This window comes from Micropterus salmoides, unplaced genomic scaffold (genome assembly GCF_014851395.1).
Source record: "Micropterus salmoides isolate LMB-PRFRI ecotype aquatic unplaced genomic scaffold, ASM1485139v1 Ms_hic_scaffold_21, whole genome shotgun sequence".
In the NCBI taxonomy this organism is placed as follows: Eukaryota; Metazoa; Chordata; class Actinopteri; order Centrarchiformes; family Centrarchidae; genus Micropterus; species Micropterus salmoides.
The window spans coordinates 19,989,891-20,008,252 of record NW_024041262.1 but is presented as its reverse complement, the minus strand read 5'-3'; the positions used below and the strand labels follow the sequence as shown (position 1 = coordinate 20,008,252).

At 38.5% G+C, this 18,362-nt stretch overlaps 1 protein-coding gene across 2 annotated transcripts in view; it reads left to right on the top strand.

The window, feature by feature from the left end:
- ttyh2 (tweety family member 2) overlaps nt 1–18,362 on the top strand; it is a 67,918-nt gene that overhangs the window by 16,294 nt on the left and 33,262 nt on the right. For both annotated transcript variants that reach the window (XM_038735949.1, XM_038735950.1), the window contains exon 3: nt 13,179–13,290. In XM_038735949.1, coding sequence (XP_038591877.1) covers nt 13,179–13,290 — 112 coding nt within the window. The remainder of the gene's footprint in view (nt 1–13,178; nt 13,291–18,362) is intronic.

Here is an 18,362-nt window from a genome sequence, read left to right as displayed (position 1 = left end):
GTAATTCAACCCAAATACTGAAAAGTCGGTTTCAGGTTTCCAGTGGTGAGTCAAATGACATTACCATTATTACAAATACTCTACAACACATTTCAAGCTTACTTATTATGTGTTAAGTATGCAGAATTTGTTCAATAAACCACTTAAATGGTTAAAATTAGACTACAGAGGAAGAAAAACAAGTCCTTATTTTTTAAGATATTTTAAGATGAAATCTGACCCAGTGTTTCCTCAGATTAAACAGCGGAGGAGCAATGCAGGATGTGATTTTTTTTTTGTTGTTGTTTTGGCTGGAGGCTGCTGGATCTCATCAAGTCTATGGTGAACTGAAAACAGTCCTGATGTGAAATGACATTATGTTTAGCTGCGGTAAAGATGAATGATATCAGTATTATAGCCGTTAGCTGGTACACAGACAACCTAGAGCAGTTCATTATTTTTTACTTAGATCCAACATTTCATTCTGTTAACATTCTGCTGCTGTGTCAAACTTGCAAAACAACTCTTCATGCAGCTCACAAGCATGGACTGCTACAGCTCTCAAACTATAGGGACAATCGCTTACAGTCTGTTATAAAGTGACCAAAACACATGTACTGATGTAACATAGTCAGCACGTACATCACCAGATAGAACCTATTAGGCCAGTCAATGAGATGTGCTCTCCCCAAAAAGTAGCTAATTTAATTTGTTGCCAGAGGAGTAGATACTTCTCTCAACCATGTGAGAGTCATGTTTATCAACCAGGGGGTAGTGTTAAATTAGCATAATCGAGCATTATCCTACATCCATCTTTTTTCAGAGATGGTTCATTTTTAAATGGAAACACACAGGGTGTCATGGTTGTGTAAAATATCCTGAAAGGTCCGCAGCACTGCAGGCTAACGCTTGTGTTCTGACCCATCTTAAGGTGAATTACACTAATTACTTACATCATCTTTCTTCTTTGTGCCTTACCCAGCAGAGTTTTTTAAAAGGAAACATTTAAATATTTTACCCCCTCTATTCAAGGCTCGCTCTAAAAGCATGATGACAAACATTCTGAATATCAAATTGCCTTTGAATCCCTACTTGCAAAAACAGCACTAAAACAATAATCATATAACACTTAGCTTGATGTTGCAATGTTGCACACTTTTACTCTGTGGTTTCTCTCTGATAAGGGTTGCGGATGGCTTCTGTTCCCACCCAAATACACCGGTGTTCATTTTGTTAAATTTAGTTATTTATGTGTAGTTTCTTAAAACGAGTGACTCACACTCCTCTTAACATTAAAGTTGTATGTTGCAAATTCAAAATTAGAAGAGTGAAAATACACTGGCGAAGAACCTTTAGTTAATAAGAACAAGAATTGCTTCATGCTAGGACCCCTAAAAATGAATAAACTTTTGTGACAAAAGCTGGTTGTAAACTCATAAAATATAGACAATATAATACCCAGAAAAAAACAGACCAACAACCAGATATTCCATAAGGTCCATATCCATCCTGTATCACCACTGACTCAGTCTTTACAAAGTAATTTTGTGCAGTCACTCACTAGCCTATTTAAAACCACAGAACTATATAAAAAAAACATTACACGACAAATTCCATTGCAAATATTCTATGTGGTTTACTGTTCTTCAATGGAAAAGTGGAAAAGACTTGGTGAATAAATCATGAGGTACATGAAGCATGTGACTTGAACGTCCACTGAAGAGACGGAAATATCAGATCCATGTGGAGCGATGAGTTGGAAGTAACCTTCCACAAATAAATACATGAACAAACATAAATGCAATATTTTCCATTTTATTTTCCATCATTTTTGTTTCCTAAAGTTTTGACTGGTGCTCTTTTAACTAAGAAATCTAGTTGTGTCCTTTGTTTATCTCGATGCAGACAACAGACGGGTGGATATGCACATTAAGTCACTTTTTCTTTTTCTGGCAATTTTGTTAAAATTTGTGCTGAATTTGGATGAAAACTATTTTGAATTGACTGAATAAACAGTATTGAATGAGTAGCTTTCATCCTTGTCTTTCATTCTGGGAATGATTTAAAAACTAGCTTTTTTTTTTTTCTTATATTGTGTAACAATGTCCATATATGGGGTCCTTGTGCTATAAAATATAAGTCTAATCCTGTCTCAGCTTGTTGATGGTTTAGTGAGTTTAGTGAGAGTTGGTCTTAGACAGCCCAATCTTTCACCTTCTGCGAGATCTCTAAACAAAATCATAACCATCTGTCTGGTTGCTGCTATGTAGCAGCTCAGGCTTTAAATGGGAACCTCTCCTTCATCTGATTCCCAACTTTGATTATGTCAATCTGCTGGATATGCCCAGTGGATTTTGGATTGGACTTGGAAACAGGAAAACTGGCTTCATTTTAATCTCATCAGTCCAGATCCTTCCCCTCTTTTCACCCTCACTTTTTACTCCCCATTTCTCTTCACTATGTCCTCTTTCATTGTATTTCCTGTCCCTCTACACTCAGTCCTGTTTGTCCTTCCCTCTTCCTTCTGCCTTTGCTTAAAGTCTTGCCGTCCTCAACCCTAATTATGTTTGACAGTAGCTGCAGTTGATATGCTGTGATGTCCATCCTAATTAACACTGGTGAAACCAGAGCAGATGTCACTCAGCTGTGGTTGCAGCCCTACCCATGGTGTAGCACATTAACTCTGTAATTATACTGTACTCTAAGTGATCAAGCCTCTCATACTGAGAACATCTGGACTAATGGTTTGATTTACTAAAATATAAACATCATACTTCACAGTATATATTATTGCTAGTTTGTATATTTATATAATAGTTTGGTACTGAAAATGAACGAAATTGTTGCTTTATTGGCATGACCATGATTAAGTACAGTATTTCGAAAGCAGGTTGTACTAGGTTTACTATGTATGTATAATTACATTACGTTTGTTTTTTTCAGTTTTCTGTTAGACCATTAGATTTATTGTTTGCTGAATTTCAACAAATATACAAAAAATGCTTCTGAAGTAAAATGCCTGCCCCAGTCAGTTAATGGAAGTGGCCAATCCATATCTGGCCAATAATATCCAACATGATTTAGGCATTTTATGTCAAATAGTGTAGAAAGTTCAAGTGTATTTATCAATCTTTACACAAGGTATCTGACCATCTCTAGTATAGTGTTTAGCCTTAGAGCCTGTGGAATAAAATCAGACTTTCTTCTGTTTGTGTTAATTAAAGTACAGGGTAATTGATAATCTTGCAAGCCTTTTCAGAGGACAGCATTAATCTGTGCAAGGGATCTTTATGTTTTGCCAATCGTTTTAGAGTTGAGGTGAACAACACTTAACAATTGGTTATTGTGCTTTTGACAGACAGGTGTAAATAAATGACAATTTAAAATAATATCACTGAAAAAGCTAGAAAATGTTGTCAGCATTCTCCAGTCTACTCCAAAGGGGGTTTTATTTACAAAGGCAGTAGAGACCCGGCACAGACTTTTTCACAATGACAGCAGTGTTTCCACTGTTTATGTAAGTGGATCATCAGAAGTTCTCCTTTCCAGGACACTTGAAATATTTATTTGTATTTGTGCCAATCAGAAATGAGAATGGAGGACATTAGAAACAGGAGAGAGAAAGAAACGAAGAGAGATAAACGGTCTGTTTACATGATATCAGTGTCCTCCATTGTACCCCATACAGAAATGTTTTCACACACCAGATGCTTGTCATAAAATGTCTATAGTATCAGAAATAAAAGCATACCGGCAGTTGTGTTTTAAAGACCCCTTTCAGTTTTTTATTGGGGTCGTCTAACATTTGGTAAATGACAATATACAACTTTGTTTTTATGGCATCTCAGGCCCTAAATTTGCTTTTTTGTTTTCCTAGCTCTGAAAATGGAGATGCGTGCATAAAAAATGCAGAAAGGAGCTATTTGTGTTTTGTATTTTAGGCCTGCAGGGCAACTGTAGGCTGCATATTAAGGGGATTTTTGGGGTGGACCTTGCTGAGACTTCAGGAGGGCAGAGTAAAATATAAAATTCTATATTTGTCATCTCATGGGAGTCATTGCTGCCATTCTGGGGCAAAATCTCAAATGTTTAAACATGTCCGAGTCTATTCATAGTGACCAAGGGCATTTTTATGCTGCAGGCTGAAGTATTTGGTTCCTTTTTTTCGAATTCCCGTCAATGTCTTTTATCCATTTTTTCATTTATCAACTTGACAGTTTGGACTCCTGCTCACTACATGCCTACTCAAATATATCTAGATATTCTATCTCTTTTAATTAGACTGTAGATATTTCAAAGAGCAGCACTAAGGGAACTGGAAGGGCTGACAGAGTGAAGGAGGGGTAGAAAAAGAGAGATATTCTCTCTTTCCTCACACTTTCCGTATATTGATTAGATTCTAGCCTTATAATATTTGCATGGTTCAAAGAAGTCCATGTTTCTTCCAACTACTTTTACCCAATGCATTTTCTACGTCTGGAGCACTAGAGGATCTGTTTAGACACACAGAGATGAAAGGAGAGCAGCTCCCATGGTATTTTTTAGGTGGTTTTATTTGGTGGGGAACAAAAATAAATGAATATAATGTACTAGTATAGACATCATAATCAGTGGATTATTATTAAATGTGGTGAGAAGTAAGGCACATATTCTTTTACTTGTTCCCTGTTCTTTGTTCTTTGTCTGCCTTGCTCTGTTTGTCCAATTGTCTTGCTCTCTGCTTTTGTGTCATATCATTTGTTGTAAACTGTCCATCTCCCTGTCTGCTTACAGTATACACTGTCTACTTGTGTCTCTTTTGGTCTATCTGTATCTGTCACTTCCTGTTTCTCTCCAAACCAAGCAGGAACCTTCGGGTCTGAAAAGTGAAGCCAACGCAGTGTTCCTTAAACCTGCATTCTTTCTAATGGCCAGCAGGGGGCTACGCCACTGGTTGCAGAAATAAGTTACACTGAATCGAATGCTGCGTTCCATTTGACAGTCAGAAATTCTGACTTGGGAAAGTCGGGAGAACCTCATCAACCACAACCTCAAAATCCAAGAATGCTGCCCCCGAGCATCAACAGTATTGTTGTAGTAATATATTGTCTATCGCACTTCTGTCTATCGCACAGTACTGTCCAACTTATACCTGTGGACATACTACAGTGTCTTGATGTGAAAAATACTGTGCAGTGCATTGTTATAAACTGTTATTGCTAACAATGGCTAAAGGATCCATCTGGGTTTTCCGACTTATATCTGTTGTTGTACTTGAAATTTCCAGCTCCGACTTCCAAGGTAAATGGAACGCAGCAGTCTATGACAAAATTACCCTACTTCTCACTTGATTTATTACCTCAGGAAACACTTTCCAGATGGATTTAAGGTCTAAATTGCTAGTTTCAAGTCTTCTTCAATGCAGCATGATGTTAATTTTGTAAATTATGATGGTTTTAAGATTAATATGGTAATGGCCAAAAGACTTTTTTCACGCTCCAAAATTAGCATCCCAGTTAATATCACAGCAAACAAGCAAAGTAGTTGTAACAGTTATCGTAAAAGATAAAATGGTTGAAATATCGCTAAATTATGGTCCCATTTACAATAAAATAGACGATAAAGCAGAGTATGCTTTAGGGTATGTCTGCCTTGTTATTAACAAAGCTAGAGTGTATCCTCCTCAGCTCCACCTTCTCATCCAAATATGGTCACATCTAGTTCCAAAAACTCAAGATGGCAATTGCCAAAAGGCCAAATTCGAGGCTTCAAAATTGTAGTCCACAAACTAATGGGTGATGTCACGCAAGCTGCACCCACATCTTTTAATAGTCAATGCTCCATACTTTTTTGTGTCTGCTCTGTCTTTAATGTACCACCTCTTCCCTTTCTCTATTCCTCTTCCTGAGAGTTGTGATAAAATCTGCAGAGTGGGTGGTTTACCTGCAGGGTGTCAGTTAATGAGACTACGTCCTTGTTGTAGTAATTAGGAAAATAGCCCCTGTTGTTGTGCTCCACCTGCACTAAGCATCGACCACCACACTGACACACAACAGCTCTGCCAATTCCAAGTGAATGCTGCAAGACGCATCATTGACCATAGATTTATAGTCTCTCTTTTCTGCTTAACGCTTATCCACAGCATCAGGAAGTCCACAAGGTTAAGGATACTGCTCTAAGACTCAATTAGGCTGACTTCTGCGTACCTTCCCTCTGGGACTGACCTGACCTGCCTCTGGCCTTCTTCTTGAGCACATTTTGTGATGACACAGTAGCATTGATTCCCAACCAGGGGGTACTTTTGTAGTTTCTGGGCAGTACATGGAAAGATTGTGGATTAGAAATCACAATTTGAATTTAAAAAACACATACTCGTATGTCGGAAAAGTGAAGTCACTGCAAAAGTGCATTAAACATACATTCTTTATAATGACCAGTAGAGGGCAACTCCACTGATAAGTCAAATTGTATAGAAGTCAATGACAAATGACCGTACTTCTCACTTGATTTATTCCCTCAGTAAACACTTACTAATGAGATTATGGTCACAATTGTTAGTTTCAAGTCATCTTCAATACAGCATGATGTTCATTTTGTAAAATTATGGTCCCGTTTAGAATAAATCAGGGTATGCTTCAGGGCATGGCTACCTCGTGATTGACAAGTTGCTACCATGGCGACTTGTCAGTCAGGATAGAGGCAAATCGTATCCACTGCACTGTGTATATTTGACCAGCATGATTGAAACAACATCCTCTTGAGCCCTGACGCCCTCTGTACCGGGGGCACGCGATTTTCACACAAAATGCAAATAGAAATTCTAGTCTGAAACTAGTATTGCATCACCCTATCCATGCTAAACACCTCTGTGAAGCTAGGAGGCTCAGCTAGAAGCTCAAACCGACCATTTTTATCCACACCTAACACACAGCAAATACCAAACATCTAAATAAGCTTATATCACAACATAAATGGCTCTATAATCACTGTACATGGCTGCAGTTATAAGCATCCAGTTATCTCTAATCAGAATATATACTCATGTCCAACCTCTCAAACCAAAGCTAATTTCCCCCTGAGATCAGCGCCGTGGCTCACATCACTCAAATGATCAAAATTACAGACTAATTAGCTGGATAAAAGTAACAACAAACGCACCAATATACATATACAATTATAACCGCTGACTTTTGCCGTTTTTGCTGTTTACAGTCCACAGATCTGCTGACTTGTTAGTAAAAATATCACCGGGCGCCATCTTATTGCGCAGTACCAGGGAGCTGTGTGCATGCATTCTCTTGCCTTTTTCTCCAAAGGAGAAGAAGTGCCGCCTTGGAACACACAGTCTTTTTTGCTGTCTGGTAGCCAACTCGTAGTAGCTACATAGACATGGTATCAAAGGAAAGGTCTGCTTAATCGGGATCGATTGATGCCCCCTCACCCCCCCATCACTGTGGGATGTTCTGTTCTCTATTTCAATGTTTCGTAAGCTTTATGTTATGTGGTTGTGTGGACATAAATAGTGTTTTAAAGATAACTCTCAAAAAAGTCAACATTTAAACAGTAAATATTGCCAAAATATGGGCATTCGCCTGGTATATATTAAAAAAATTGTATAATAACGATTTTGGAAAATAAACTAATTGCGATTTTTTTACCAATATTAAGATTGTGATTTAATATGCGATAAATTTTTAAGCTCTTTACCTTCTGTATTCTTTATTCACAACGGACAAGCAATAAATCAGTGTATAGTATGACCAACACAATATTAGATAGATTAAACATACACTGTTCTTTTTTGTAGGCCAGGCCTGTGTTATGATGAAATTAGGTAATGCATGAATTGCATGAATTATTATGAGCAATGGTGGAGAAGAAATATCAAATTATAATAATATGAGAAAGATAATTTGAGAGTCAGGTCATCGCTTTAAATAATATGATATAACATCATCAGGTCGGCCTACCTACAGACAGCCAGAAAAACAAAGTTCACCAGTGTGAACTGTATTATCCAGTAAGCTCCTAGGAGTCCATCTCTCATCAAAAACCTCAAAAAATATTCAGTTTGAGGTTCAATTCAAAAGTTGGGCAACGAAAATAAAACCAAGTGACGCCTCTCGTGTTTAATAGACAAGCTAATTAATTCTCCCACAACACCGGAGTTCCGCACCCCCGCAGCCTCTGATGCTGGTAAGCAGTGCAGTGCGTTTGCACTGATATTTCCTGAGCTAAATAGTGGCTGTGTGTGTGACGCAGGTGCCGATCGCCACAATACGCTCACCATACTACACGTGTCTTTCTGTTGTGCATTTTTCCTGTCCGCCAAAGCGGCAGATGGCCCAAAGATTTCACCCACCACAACCAGCAATTTACATGCGGGTGGCCGGTGCTACTTTAATTTCTTGTATGTTGTAAATGTACAACATTATGTGTGAAGTTGATGTTTCCTCTGTAGACTTGTTTACTCTTGTGTGTCATTTCACCAGAGCCTAATCGCAGCCTTTGCTATTTGAAAATCTCGTTTTATCATATCGTGATAATATCGCAAATGCAATTAATCGTTCAGCTCTAACAATAACTGTTGTATTTTAGTCTATTTTTATAGAATTTACAGTTACAGTTGCATTCCAGGTGTATTAAAAGATATTCAGTTGCATTACAATCCATTTGACGATGGTTTTGATGGTTTATTGCATTTAACATATAGATTTTTTTACCAGGCGAGGATGAAAATATCATATTTTTCTTTATTGCATCCATTTAGTCTGTAATGGTAAAATAAATCTGTTAATTTACAATGGATTTATATTCCTTAGCTTCTGACTCTTCAAAGGAGAATTATGCATCTAGCCCATATGGTTGGGGAGTTATTCCTGATTCATTTTAGGTATGTTATTTTAGGCGTTTTTCCTGGAAAAAGGTTTTAGGCCTGTTTTTTACTAGCCCAAATTAGCATCCCCGTTAATATCACAGCTAACGTGAATTACAGATGCACTAGCGCTGTTATACATTTAACTTACTTACTTACTAATCAAGTTAGTTAGTTCCACCCTGTTGTCCGAATATGGATAATAAATCGCTATAAATTAAAACAAAATTCTTGTTCCAAAAACGCAAGATGGCGACGACCAAAATGCCAAACTAGAGGCTTCAAAACGGTAGTCCACAAACCAATGGCTGATACCTTGGTGGCTGCCTCCACATCTTTTATACAGTCTAGCAAGCAAACATTAGTGACTTGAATTTGAAGCTGGGTGGCGTACTGAGCCAGGGGTGCCCTAAGGCTCAGTGCTTGGGCCCCTTCTCTTCTCAATTTACACCTCTGCTACGCAGACGATACGCAACTCTACCTATCCTTCCCGCCAGGCGATCCCACTGTCTCAGCGCGGAACACGGATTGTCTATCGGACATATCTGCATGGATGAAGGCTTGCCACCTTCAACTAAACCTCTCTAAGACTGAACTCTTGGTCATTCCAGCCAAGCAATCTATCCACCATAACATCAAACTACAAATTAACTCCGCAACCATCACTCCAACAAGGGTGGTGAGAAACTAGGGTGTCATGATTGATGACCAGCTGTCCTTTTCAGACCATGTTGCTGCTGTCTCTCGGTCATGCCGCTTTGCTCTATACAACATAAGGAAAATCAGGCCCTACCTCACTCAGTACGCCACCCAGCTTCTGGTACAGGCCATGGTTATCTCTCGCATCGACTATTGCAATGCCCTCCTAGCAGGTCTTCCAGCTTGTGCGGTGAAACCCTTACAAATGGTTCAGAACGCAGCAGCGCGTCTGGTTTTTGATCAGCCCAAAAGGACTCGTGTCACTCCATTACTGAGTGACCTCCACTGGCTCCCCGTGGCCTCCAGAATCAAATTCAAGTCACTAATGCTTGCATACAGAGTGACTACTGGGTCTGCACCCATCTATCTAAGCTCCATAATACAAACTTACGTTCCTTCTCGGCCGCTATGCTTCACCAATGAACGCCGCCTGGCTCTGCCATCCCTTTACACAAAGCAATCCCAGTCCCGGCTATTCTCATCTGTGACACCACGAAGGTGGAACGAGCTACCACACGCCATCAGAGCAGGGGCGTCCCACTCTAACTTCAAGAAGCTCTTGAAAGCTCATCTCTTCCGAGAACACTTCCTCTTATAACACCTCTAACTCCTAACCTCTAACATGCACTTTCTGTGCTCTTCTTCTTCTATCCCCTACAGTTATCTTGTATTGATTGCACTTTTTTGTTTTGTTTGCACTTTTTGTTAACTCTTACTTCCTTCCCTAGGTATTTACCCCATTGATGTGATATGTACTATGAGCTTACTAGTACTTATTGCTGCTCTTATTAGTATGTATTGTCAGTTGTAGATCTGTATTTGATGCTCTGTTGATGCTTGTATGTTGTTCCTCAAATGTAAGTCACTTTGGATAAGAGCGTCTGCCAAATGAGTAAATGTAAAACGTAAATGTAAATGCAAACAAGCAAAGTGGTTGCCATAAAATGGTTGAAATATAGCTAAAAGTAATGAGTGAACAGTTGAAAAAGTTAACTAAAAGTAACACTAATAGATAAAAGTAATGGCTACATGGTAGAAATATTTAGCTAAAAGATATGAATAAATGGTTGAAATAGTTGGCTAAAAGTAATGTTAATGGATACATGTTACAGCTAAAGTTATTTATAAAGTCGAAAATAGCTAAAAGCAGTGGATAAATGGTTTAAATAGCTATAAAGAATGGATGTATTCATTAATGCTATAATAGTTAGCTAAAAGTAATATATATCTTTTGAAATAGCAAAAGGCAATGCTTACATGGTTGAAATAGCTAAAAGTAATGGATGATTGAAATAAATGGTGAGATAGCTGTAAGTAAATGCAGTGATTAAGAGATCGGAGAAAGCGGTATTGATGTTTTATGGTTTATTAGATAAGTGAAGAGGCACCCATGCTCATAAAACCTTGTAGAATTAATGAGGTCATAAAATATTGATCTATGATAAAACAAAGTTAAATAGACATATACTGTATCAACTCAACTCTAAGGAGTGATATGGTTCCCAGTTATTCACTTTTCATCCCTGTTTTTATTACTGACATTGATTATTAGATAATGAAGTGAATTTTGAGTCAGTCTGAGCCAGTATATAAAGTAGCTACATGCAATGTAATCCAGTACAACAGCTCCGCAGTAATGTAACATACATACAGTAGTTGCGAGTCCAGTGTTTTGATTAATCTGTGGTCATTTTGGAGGCTGTAGTTTGTGCTGCTGTTGAAGTGTACAAAAAACAGAAACACCCTTCAGTATAATGCAGAATAAAGCAACATGTTTGACAGAACTCTCCGTCACCCCCATCAAAACACCAAATGAGGCAATATTATATGGAAGAATGGTATTCATCCCTCTTGTACAGTCAATTTGAGAATGTCTGCAACAGAGCATTGAAACTATTCTGGAGGCTTGTTGTGGCAAAACGCCTTACTAAGACATGTTATGTTGGGTTTTCCCTTAATTTGTGACCCACCTTAAGTTGTATCTGAACATTAAATGCTTCATAAAAAGTAGGATTTACTGAAAGCCTGTTAAATTGGATTGCACTGGAGGTGATATACTTGATAAACTAGTGACTCAGTGTGTATAAAGAGTTTCCCCCAGGAAATATGTCCCGTCTCTTGAGTATTACAGGTCCTGACTGCATTGCATTTTATGATCAGTTTAGTGGGATATGTGACTGTGTGATGGTCTAACCAAAAGCATTACTCATTACAATAACTTTATTGCTTTCGCTGCATCATTGGCTTGTTTTCCCTGAAGGTTAATGGGTTTTGTTTTGTTTTTTTTAAGGATAATAAGTCTCACTGAGTTTAGCATAGCTTTGTTTCAGGTGTTGCAGCCTACCTCTACCATAAAACATAGGAAACATAAAAGATAGGAAACGCTGGTATTTTACTGTATAGCGATTGTTTTTTGTCAACCAGTGTGATCTCTGACCTTCACTCACACTAGCTACAGTCTTTAATGTAATTTGGACATTGTCCAGGGCCTTTAGAGTATGTTGTGAAACTGGTTTCTACATGAGATTTACTTGTGGAGTTTGTGTAAAGATCACTTTTGTGGTGCTCTCAAATGTCATCAAATGGCAGCACTTTGGGGAATAAAGGAGCCCAGGGAAACTACTTAAGAGTCTGCATTTATGTCTGTGATTATTTTGTTTGTGCTGATGCTCCAGCTGAACAAATGAAATCCTTGGATGACTGAATATGCAAAAACGGTTTGAGATTATGCACATACATTCCAAAACACTGTATTGTATAATTTCTGGTTCAAAGAGTGTTGTTTACGTAAATGAACACAGATACCAAACAGTTTATTGCAGCTTCAGTGCTCTATAGATACAGTGTATTTTACTTTGCCTGCTGTAGTGAATCATTCATTTTTGAGGTTTGCATAAACTTGTATCGTCAAAACACACAGATTTCAGTACTAATTTCTTAAAACAATATTTTATCACATCATGCAGAAAGTAAAAGCAGCAAGTCGTTCTTGAGTCGGGCATGGTGGTTAAATGTGCAGCTCAAAAAATTTTATGGAAGAAGCACAAAGTCTTTGATTAATTCAACACTTTTGAATTGTTTAATTTCTCCCGCAACCTTAATTGTGTGTGAAGTCCAAGATGCTCCCTCAAGACACACACAGCAACTCTGCCTTTCCAATCCATATTCATTATGTTTGGAGGACTCTGTTTACATTGCAATTAACTATTGATTGACAAAATAGCATTTCTGTGTCCCAAAGTGCCTCGTTACTGTTGTATTTTGTGTTACTCCAAAAGGCAGGTTTGATGGAAAAATTGATGATACTGCTTTATGAGAATGTCCAAATGCCAGGGTAAAAAAGAATGCATGAAATATTCAGGTGCTGTTTTCTGTTGTGCCACACTCCTTATATGTAGTATAGATCTACCCGCAGGAGGGCACAGAAAGAAAATCCTTATTTCTCAGTAGTAATGCATTTATGTTTGAATTCAGCAAGGGTTTTAATGATGGCTTTGAAGCTGATAAACTTTGTATTCAGTGACTGAATAGGACATCACCTTGGACATGCAGAATTTATAAGCCAAGCAGCGCTGCTGTTGTACTCTGCTCTTCTCATTAATTTGTCAATGCCTTACCTATCCCTCCATGCATCTTCTCTCTACAGCATTGCTGTGGGTGTGGGTTTCTATGGCAACAGTGAGACCAATGACGGCGTGTACCAGTTGACCTACTCCCTGTACAATGCCAATCACACGCTGGGCGGTGTTGACAGTCTGGTAGGTGAAACACCAACCTCCTCACATTAGTGTCATATGAAGAATATCTTGTTTGCCTCATAATGTCCATGTGTGAATTAAGTGGCATCGTGTTTTTAGTTTGTAAAAAACATACAAGTTTGTGTGATTTTGTTACATCCAGTTCATACATGGGATACCCATCTGGCTAGAAACAAACAGCTCTGAGTCAAGGCTTCAGAAATGTTGGTTGAGATGTATTCACACACACAAACAAGAGAAGAAAAAAGCCCAGAGGACTCAATTTAGTATGCCTTTAAATGTTTTTATAGTCGTTTTATGGCTTTTTACCACAACACACAAATTGACAGCCTCTCCACACACAAACTCTTTCCTTTTCCCAGACAGACAACTCACACACACATACACACACACACACACACACACACATTCTCACACTCCCTCTGCTCCACCTTCTCCCCAGCCACTGTGGCCTTGGCAGAAACAGAGAATTATCCTGTGTCTTTCGTGTGCTCACTTTAGCTCAGTATGTGTGCATTATCCTTTCCTATTTTTATCTGCCTAACTTCCCATCTTAGAGACTCTCATCACACATATGCCCAAATGTAGCTTGCTGTTGCAAATGTCACACTAATGACAAGGCATGTTTCTCCTTTTAGTTAAGAGTCAAAAAAAACAGTTGCTTATTTTCTCACTCCAGATTTTTCCCCACCAATGTTTTCAGAAAAGTGTTTTTTAAGTACTTTTAAAGTTGATTACCTGTCAACACTATTAGTGAAAGTACTTGGCAATTTGGCTTTACAGAAGTTTTACTTGAGTCAGACTTTTGTCATGAAAATGACTAAAAACACTATTAATACAGCTGCACAAGCAAGATATTGAAGTGCCATGCCATTTTAATAGTTAGGAGGGACCTGAAAGACTTGAATATGACTTGAAATTATAAAGACTGTGGTTTTGCTCCCAAGAACTTGAGATTTGAAGACTTAAGACCTGATTTAAGATTTTTTTACTTAAATTACTTGATACTTCTTTTTTTTTACTGAATTGACACCTATACAGATTGACTTGAGACATGTGTAGACTGACAAGACACAAGATTTGAGACTTTTGTAAATTGACTTATATTTATATAGAATGGCTTGAGACTTGACCTGAAATGTGATTAACTTGAGACTTGTAAATGTTAACTCGAGTCTTGAAACTGTGACAAACAACATGTGAACAGCTCTTTTTCTGATGTAGTGTTCATAAGCATTAGCTGTGTGTTGTGGCCTCGGTGCTGTGTGGCCAGCAGTGGTCCTGTGATGGTGTCAGCACAGTCAGAGATCCTGGGTGACTTGCTGTCAAAGAGTAGGGATTAAGTCTCCATCTGTGTTAATGGAGATTATTGTGGTAGTATGTGAGTCACTTAGCGCACTGACTCAACATGGCCTCAGTGATAAACATTTTGCTGAGAGGATATAGAGCCCACAGCACAGTCTCTGCAGCATTATGTTAGGACTTAGCCTGCTGAGGAAAATTATCTCAGATTTTAATGGAGAGCGGTTCTTAGCCGCCTGGTTCTGATTGATGCACTTTATAATTAATTTTAATTGGAAACATGTAAGATCTCTGTGATTACTGATATTGGAAGATCAGATGAGTTGCTCTAGTTGTCATTTGGGGGTTAGCTTTTACCTGACTTGCCTTAACCGACCATAAACATGTTAGCCTTTTTGATTTACTCTATTAAATCGATATTACCATACATCTCTTTGTCATTTCTAGACTGAATTATTTTTTTACTGATTCTCTCCTATTGTTCTTGTAAAGCGCTTAGCCACATTCATTTCTCAAAGTCATATTAACAGGAGGAGAGAAATCATCAACAAATGTCTCATCTGAAAGCTTGTCAGTGTGTTTCTCAGTGTAAAGATGTGCAAACATACAATTGGATATGGATCGTATGCGTGAGTGTACTCGCCTGTGCGTGTGCATTAGTGAGTTCATTGCACGCAGCAATAGACTGTTAAGGAGTCTAGTTCTTGAGTAGGACAAAGAGCTCAGTGTACCCCACACAGTTCCCAGTCTCCCCCCAGCTAATCAACCATGAGCCCAGGAGACAAAGCCATTTGATGGGGAAGAACAAGGAGCAATGCCGGCCTGTCTGATTGACAGAGTCGGGATTGAAATCGGTATTGAAGTCACTGACAATGAAAGCCTCACTGTCATTTGGCCCACACAAATGCCTTTTAGCTGGGCTCCAAGAGAGTTTAGAAGTGAGTTTGCTTCTAAAGACTCAGTATATAAGAGAGGAAAGGAAGGAATTTAGACTCATTATCAGTAGATGCTTTTTTCTCGACTGCTGTTGAGACCTTGATTAGTTGCGGTCTGGAATATATGCTTATGATGTGTTTATGAACACACACACACACACACATATACTCAGAATATATATATATATATATATATATACAGAAACACACCGACTTTCATAGTGAGAATGTGAATTAAACAAAACACTTGCATAATGAGTGAGGTGCAATTTCGGTGACATTACTTTCAAACAGAGTTGCAAAAACCATTAACAAGGCTTTAAAATCTGGAAACTGGCCAACTAGGATGCTTTATCTATGCTGTAATGGGACTGATGTGACATTTGAAGTATTTAGCCACACTAATAATAACTCTATTGTTTAGAGATGGGTGTTGTGAGAGGTGTTGGCAGCCAACAGCCACACAATGGACTAGGTCGATGTCTAGGTCAGTCACTGAGCATTTGGCCAGAGCTCAAACACGGTTTTGAAGTTGTTCCACTACATAATTACAAACATGCATATTTCCACAGCATTCACATAAGAAGTTTTTTTTTGTAATAATACAGAATAATAAGGTATGCATATTATGAGGGAACAATTATGAATTCAAGAACTGAACTGAATGATTTGTGTCTTTTGGGGAGAATTTGAAAGGTAATGGATTTGTGTGGAGAGGATATGTTTTCCCAGTACCCCTGGTATTCTTGATATTTAACCTGCCCCTTTTATATGTGGGAGGAAACTAGTACAACAATGGGGAGAACATTCAAACTCCTCAATACCACTTGGCCCGGGTAGAATTCAGACCATCTTGCTGTGAGGCGACAGTGTCAACCACTGAGCCACCATGCCGTGTGTCTGTGTACATGTGTCTTCACAATCTGACCCTGTTTTTTTGTCTAGAAAAAGAGAAATGGCACTCCTCAGTGTGAGATCAAGAGACAGATCAGTGCAAGTTCAGGCAGTAAAGCCAGATTAACTGAAGTCCAACTACAGTTACCTTCGGCGATGGTTATGATTTACAGTTCAGTGTCATATTTCTCCCATTGATATTATCCCCACAACAAAAGGTAGATGTATTGCACATTAGGCACACATTGTGCTTTAATTAAATTAAAAAAGAACCTCTGGTCTTTGTGTTGAAAAGTACCAGTTGAGATTGCCTCCCTGTGGAGGTATTCTACCACTGGGAACATCTTTGCAGTAGATGCCTCTGTACATGATGAAGATCATTTTGGCTCAAATCATTGTACTTTTGCTGTTGTAAAAATAAAATGTTTACATGAACAGATGATAGTGTTGCGATCCCAAATGAAGATACAAGTCACAATGTGACTGCAAAAAAGACATCTGGGGTACCTTGCAAAGCCTGTTGCCACCTTGACGGCAAATTCATAGATGTAGTAACTTCAGCTATAATACAGAGAGCAGGCTCTACCGCACAATTTGTTGTGGTTTAGGAGTCTGGTAATTCTTAAAAGAGAGAAGTTTGTTACATTCCAGCAGAAAAGACTCTTTTATTCAGTGGTTTAGGAAAGAGAAGTACAGATTAAACAACCTTCCCTAGGTGCAGATGTAAAGATCTCTCTGACATCTGGTTGTGTGTTTTAGCTTACCTAGTTGAGATATAATGAATGGACACTTTTGCTGACTTCCTTACTATCACATGGCTGCATAGGCAGCCTTCTAAAATTTTATGTGAATCACTGATGCCGGGCCAGAGGTTATCTCTGTAGCCAAACCACGTTCGGCTCCTCTCCATCTCTGTGTGAACTCTCTTAAGAACTAAACTACAGACATTCATAGAGTTGTTGGAACTGTTTGTGTATCACAGTACTTATAGCAAACCAATTTAGCGTGATGATCCCACTTCCTGCCTTTGGGCAACAATCTTTGCTGTGTGGCCCAGAGACTTTCCAAAGGTCTTGATTTAATGCCCGCTCAGTGTTTCATCAGCAAACCCATAAACACCTTTAAGTCCCCCTGTAGGGCAACCTCTTAAAACTTCTGTGGTCATCAATTATGAGAGGAAAAAGTAGGGTAGGAAATTATATATTTTTAAAGACTTCTGCAGAGCTTCATTATCCAGTGGTGAAAATGGTCTCCATCTTTGAGGTGACTAAGCTGCTGCGGCACTTCAGACATGTGTTTCATTTCACATTAGCTCCCACATTCAGTTTTAATTTAAGAAAGTATCTCCACTATCAAGCAGAGACAATGAGTTATAGTATTAAACATTTTTTCCTGCTCTATCTTAACCTTTGTTTTACTTAAATACATATGCTCATTGGTCCTCGTTTATGAAGTGATTACAAGTTGTGTACAGAATGCAGGGAAATGATCCTCAGATGCTTGCTCAGCAGCTAAATTGAGCACCAATAATTTCGTAGACTGAGAGGTCGGTGACCACTATGGGGTTAGAGCTGTGTGGAATTGGTTGGTCATTTACAAACTGTATAACTGATCCCAAGTCAGGCCCCTTTAGAGACTTTAAGCTTATCAAAAGGAAAACATGGAGCACAGCACAAGATCCAAAAAGCAGTAAAATGTCTTCATCGGTCTTAATCTGGAACCCAATGTGATTCAGAACTTTAAAAAAACACATGAAAACAAACTTTGGCAAGCAATTTTTCTGTTTCAGCTTAGAGGACATTCTGGAAGGTTTGCGTCTTAAACTGGGAATGTTCTTTTACAGCCTCTCTCTGTTTCTTACTCCCAGATTCATCTCTTAAGTATCACTTCCTCTGAGGTCTTGTACCAGCCCCAACAGGCTTAAAGATAATCATCAAATTC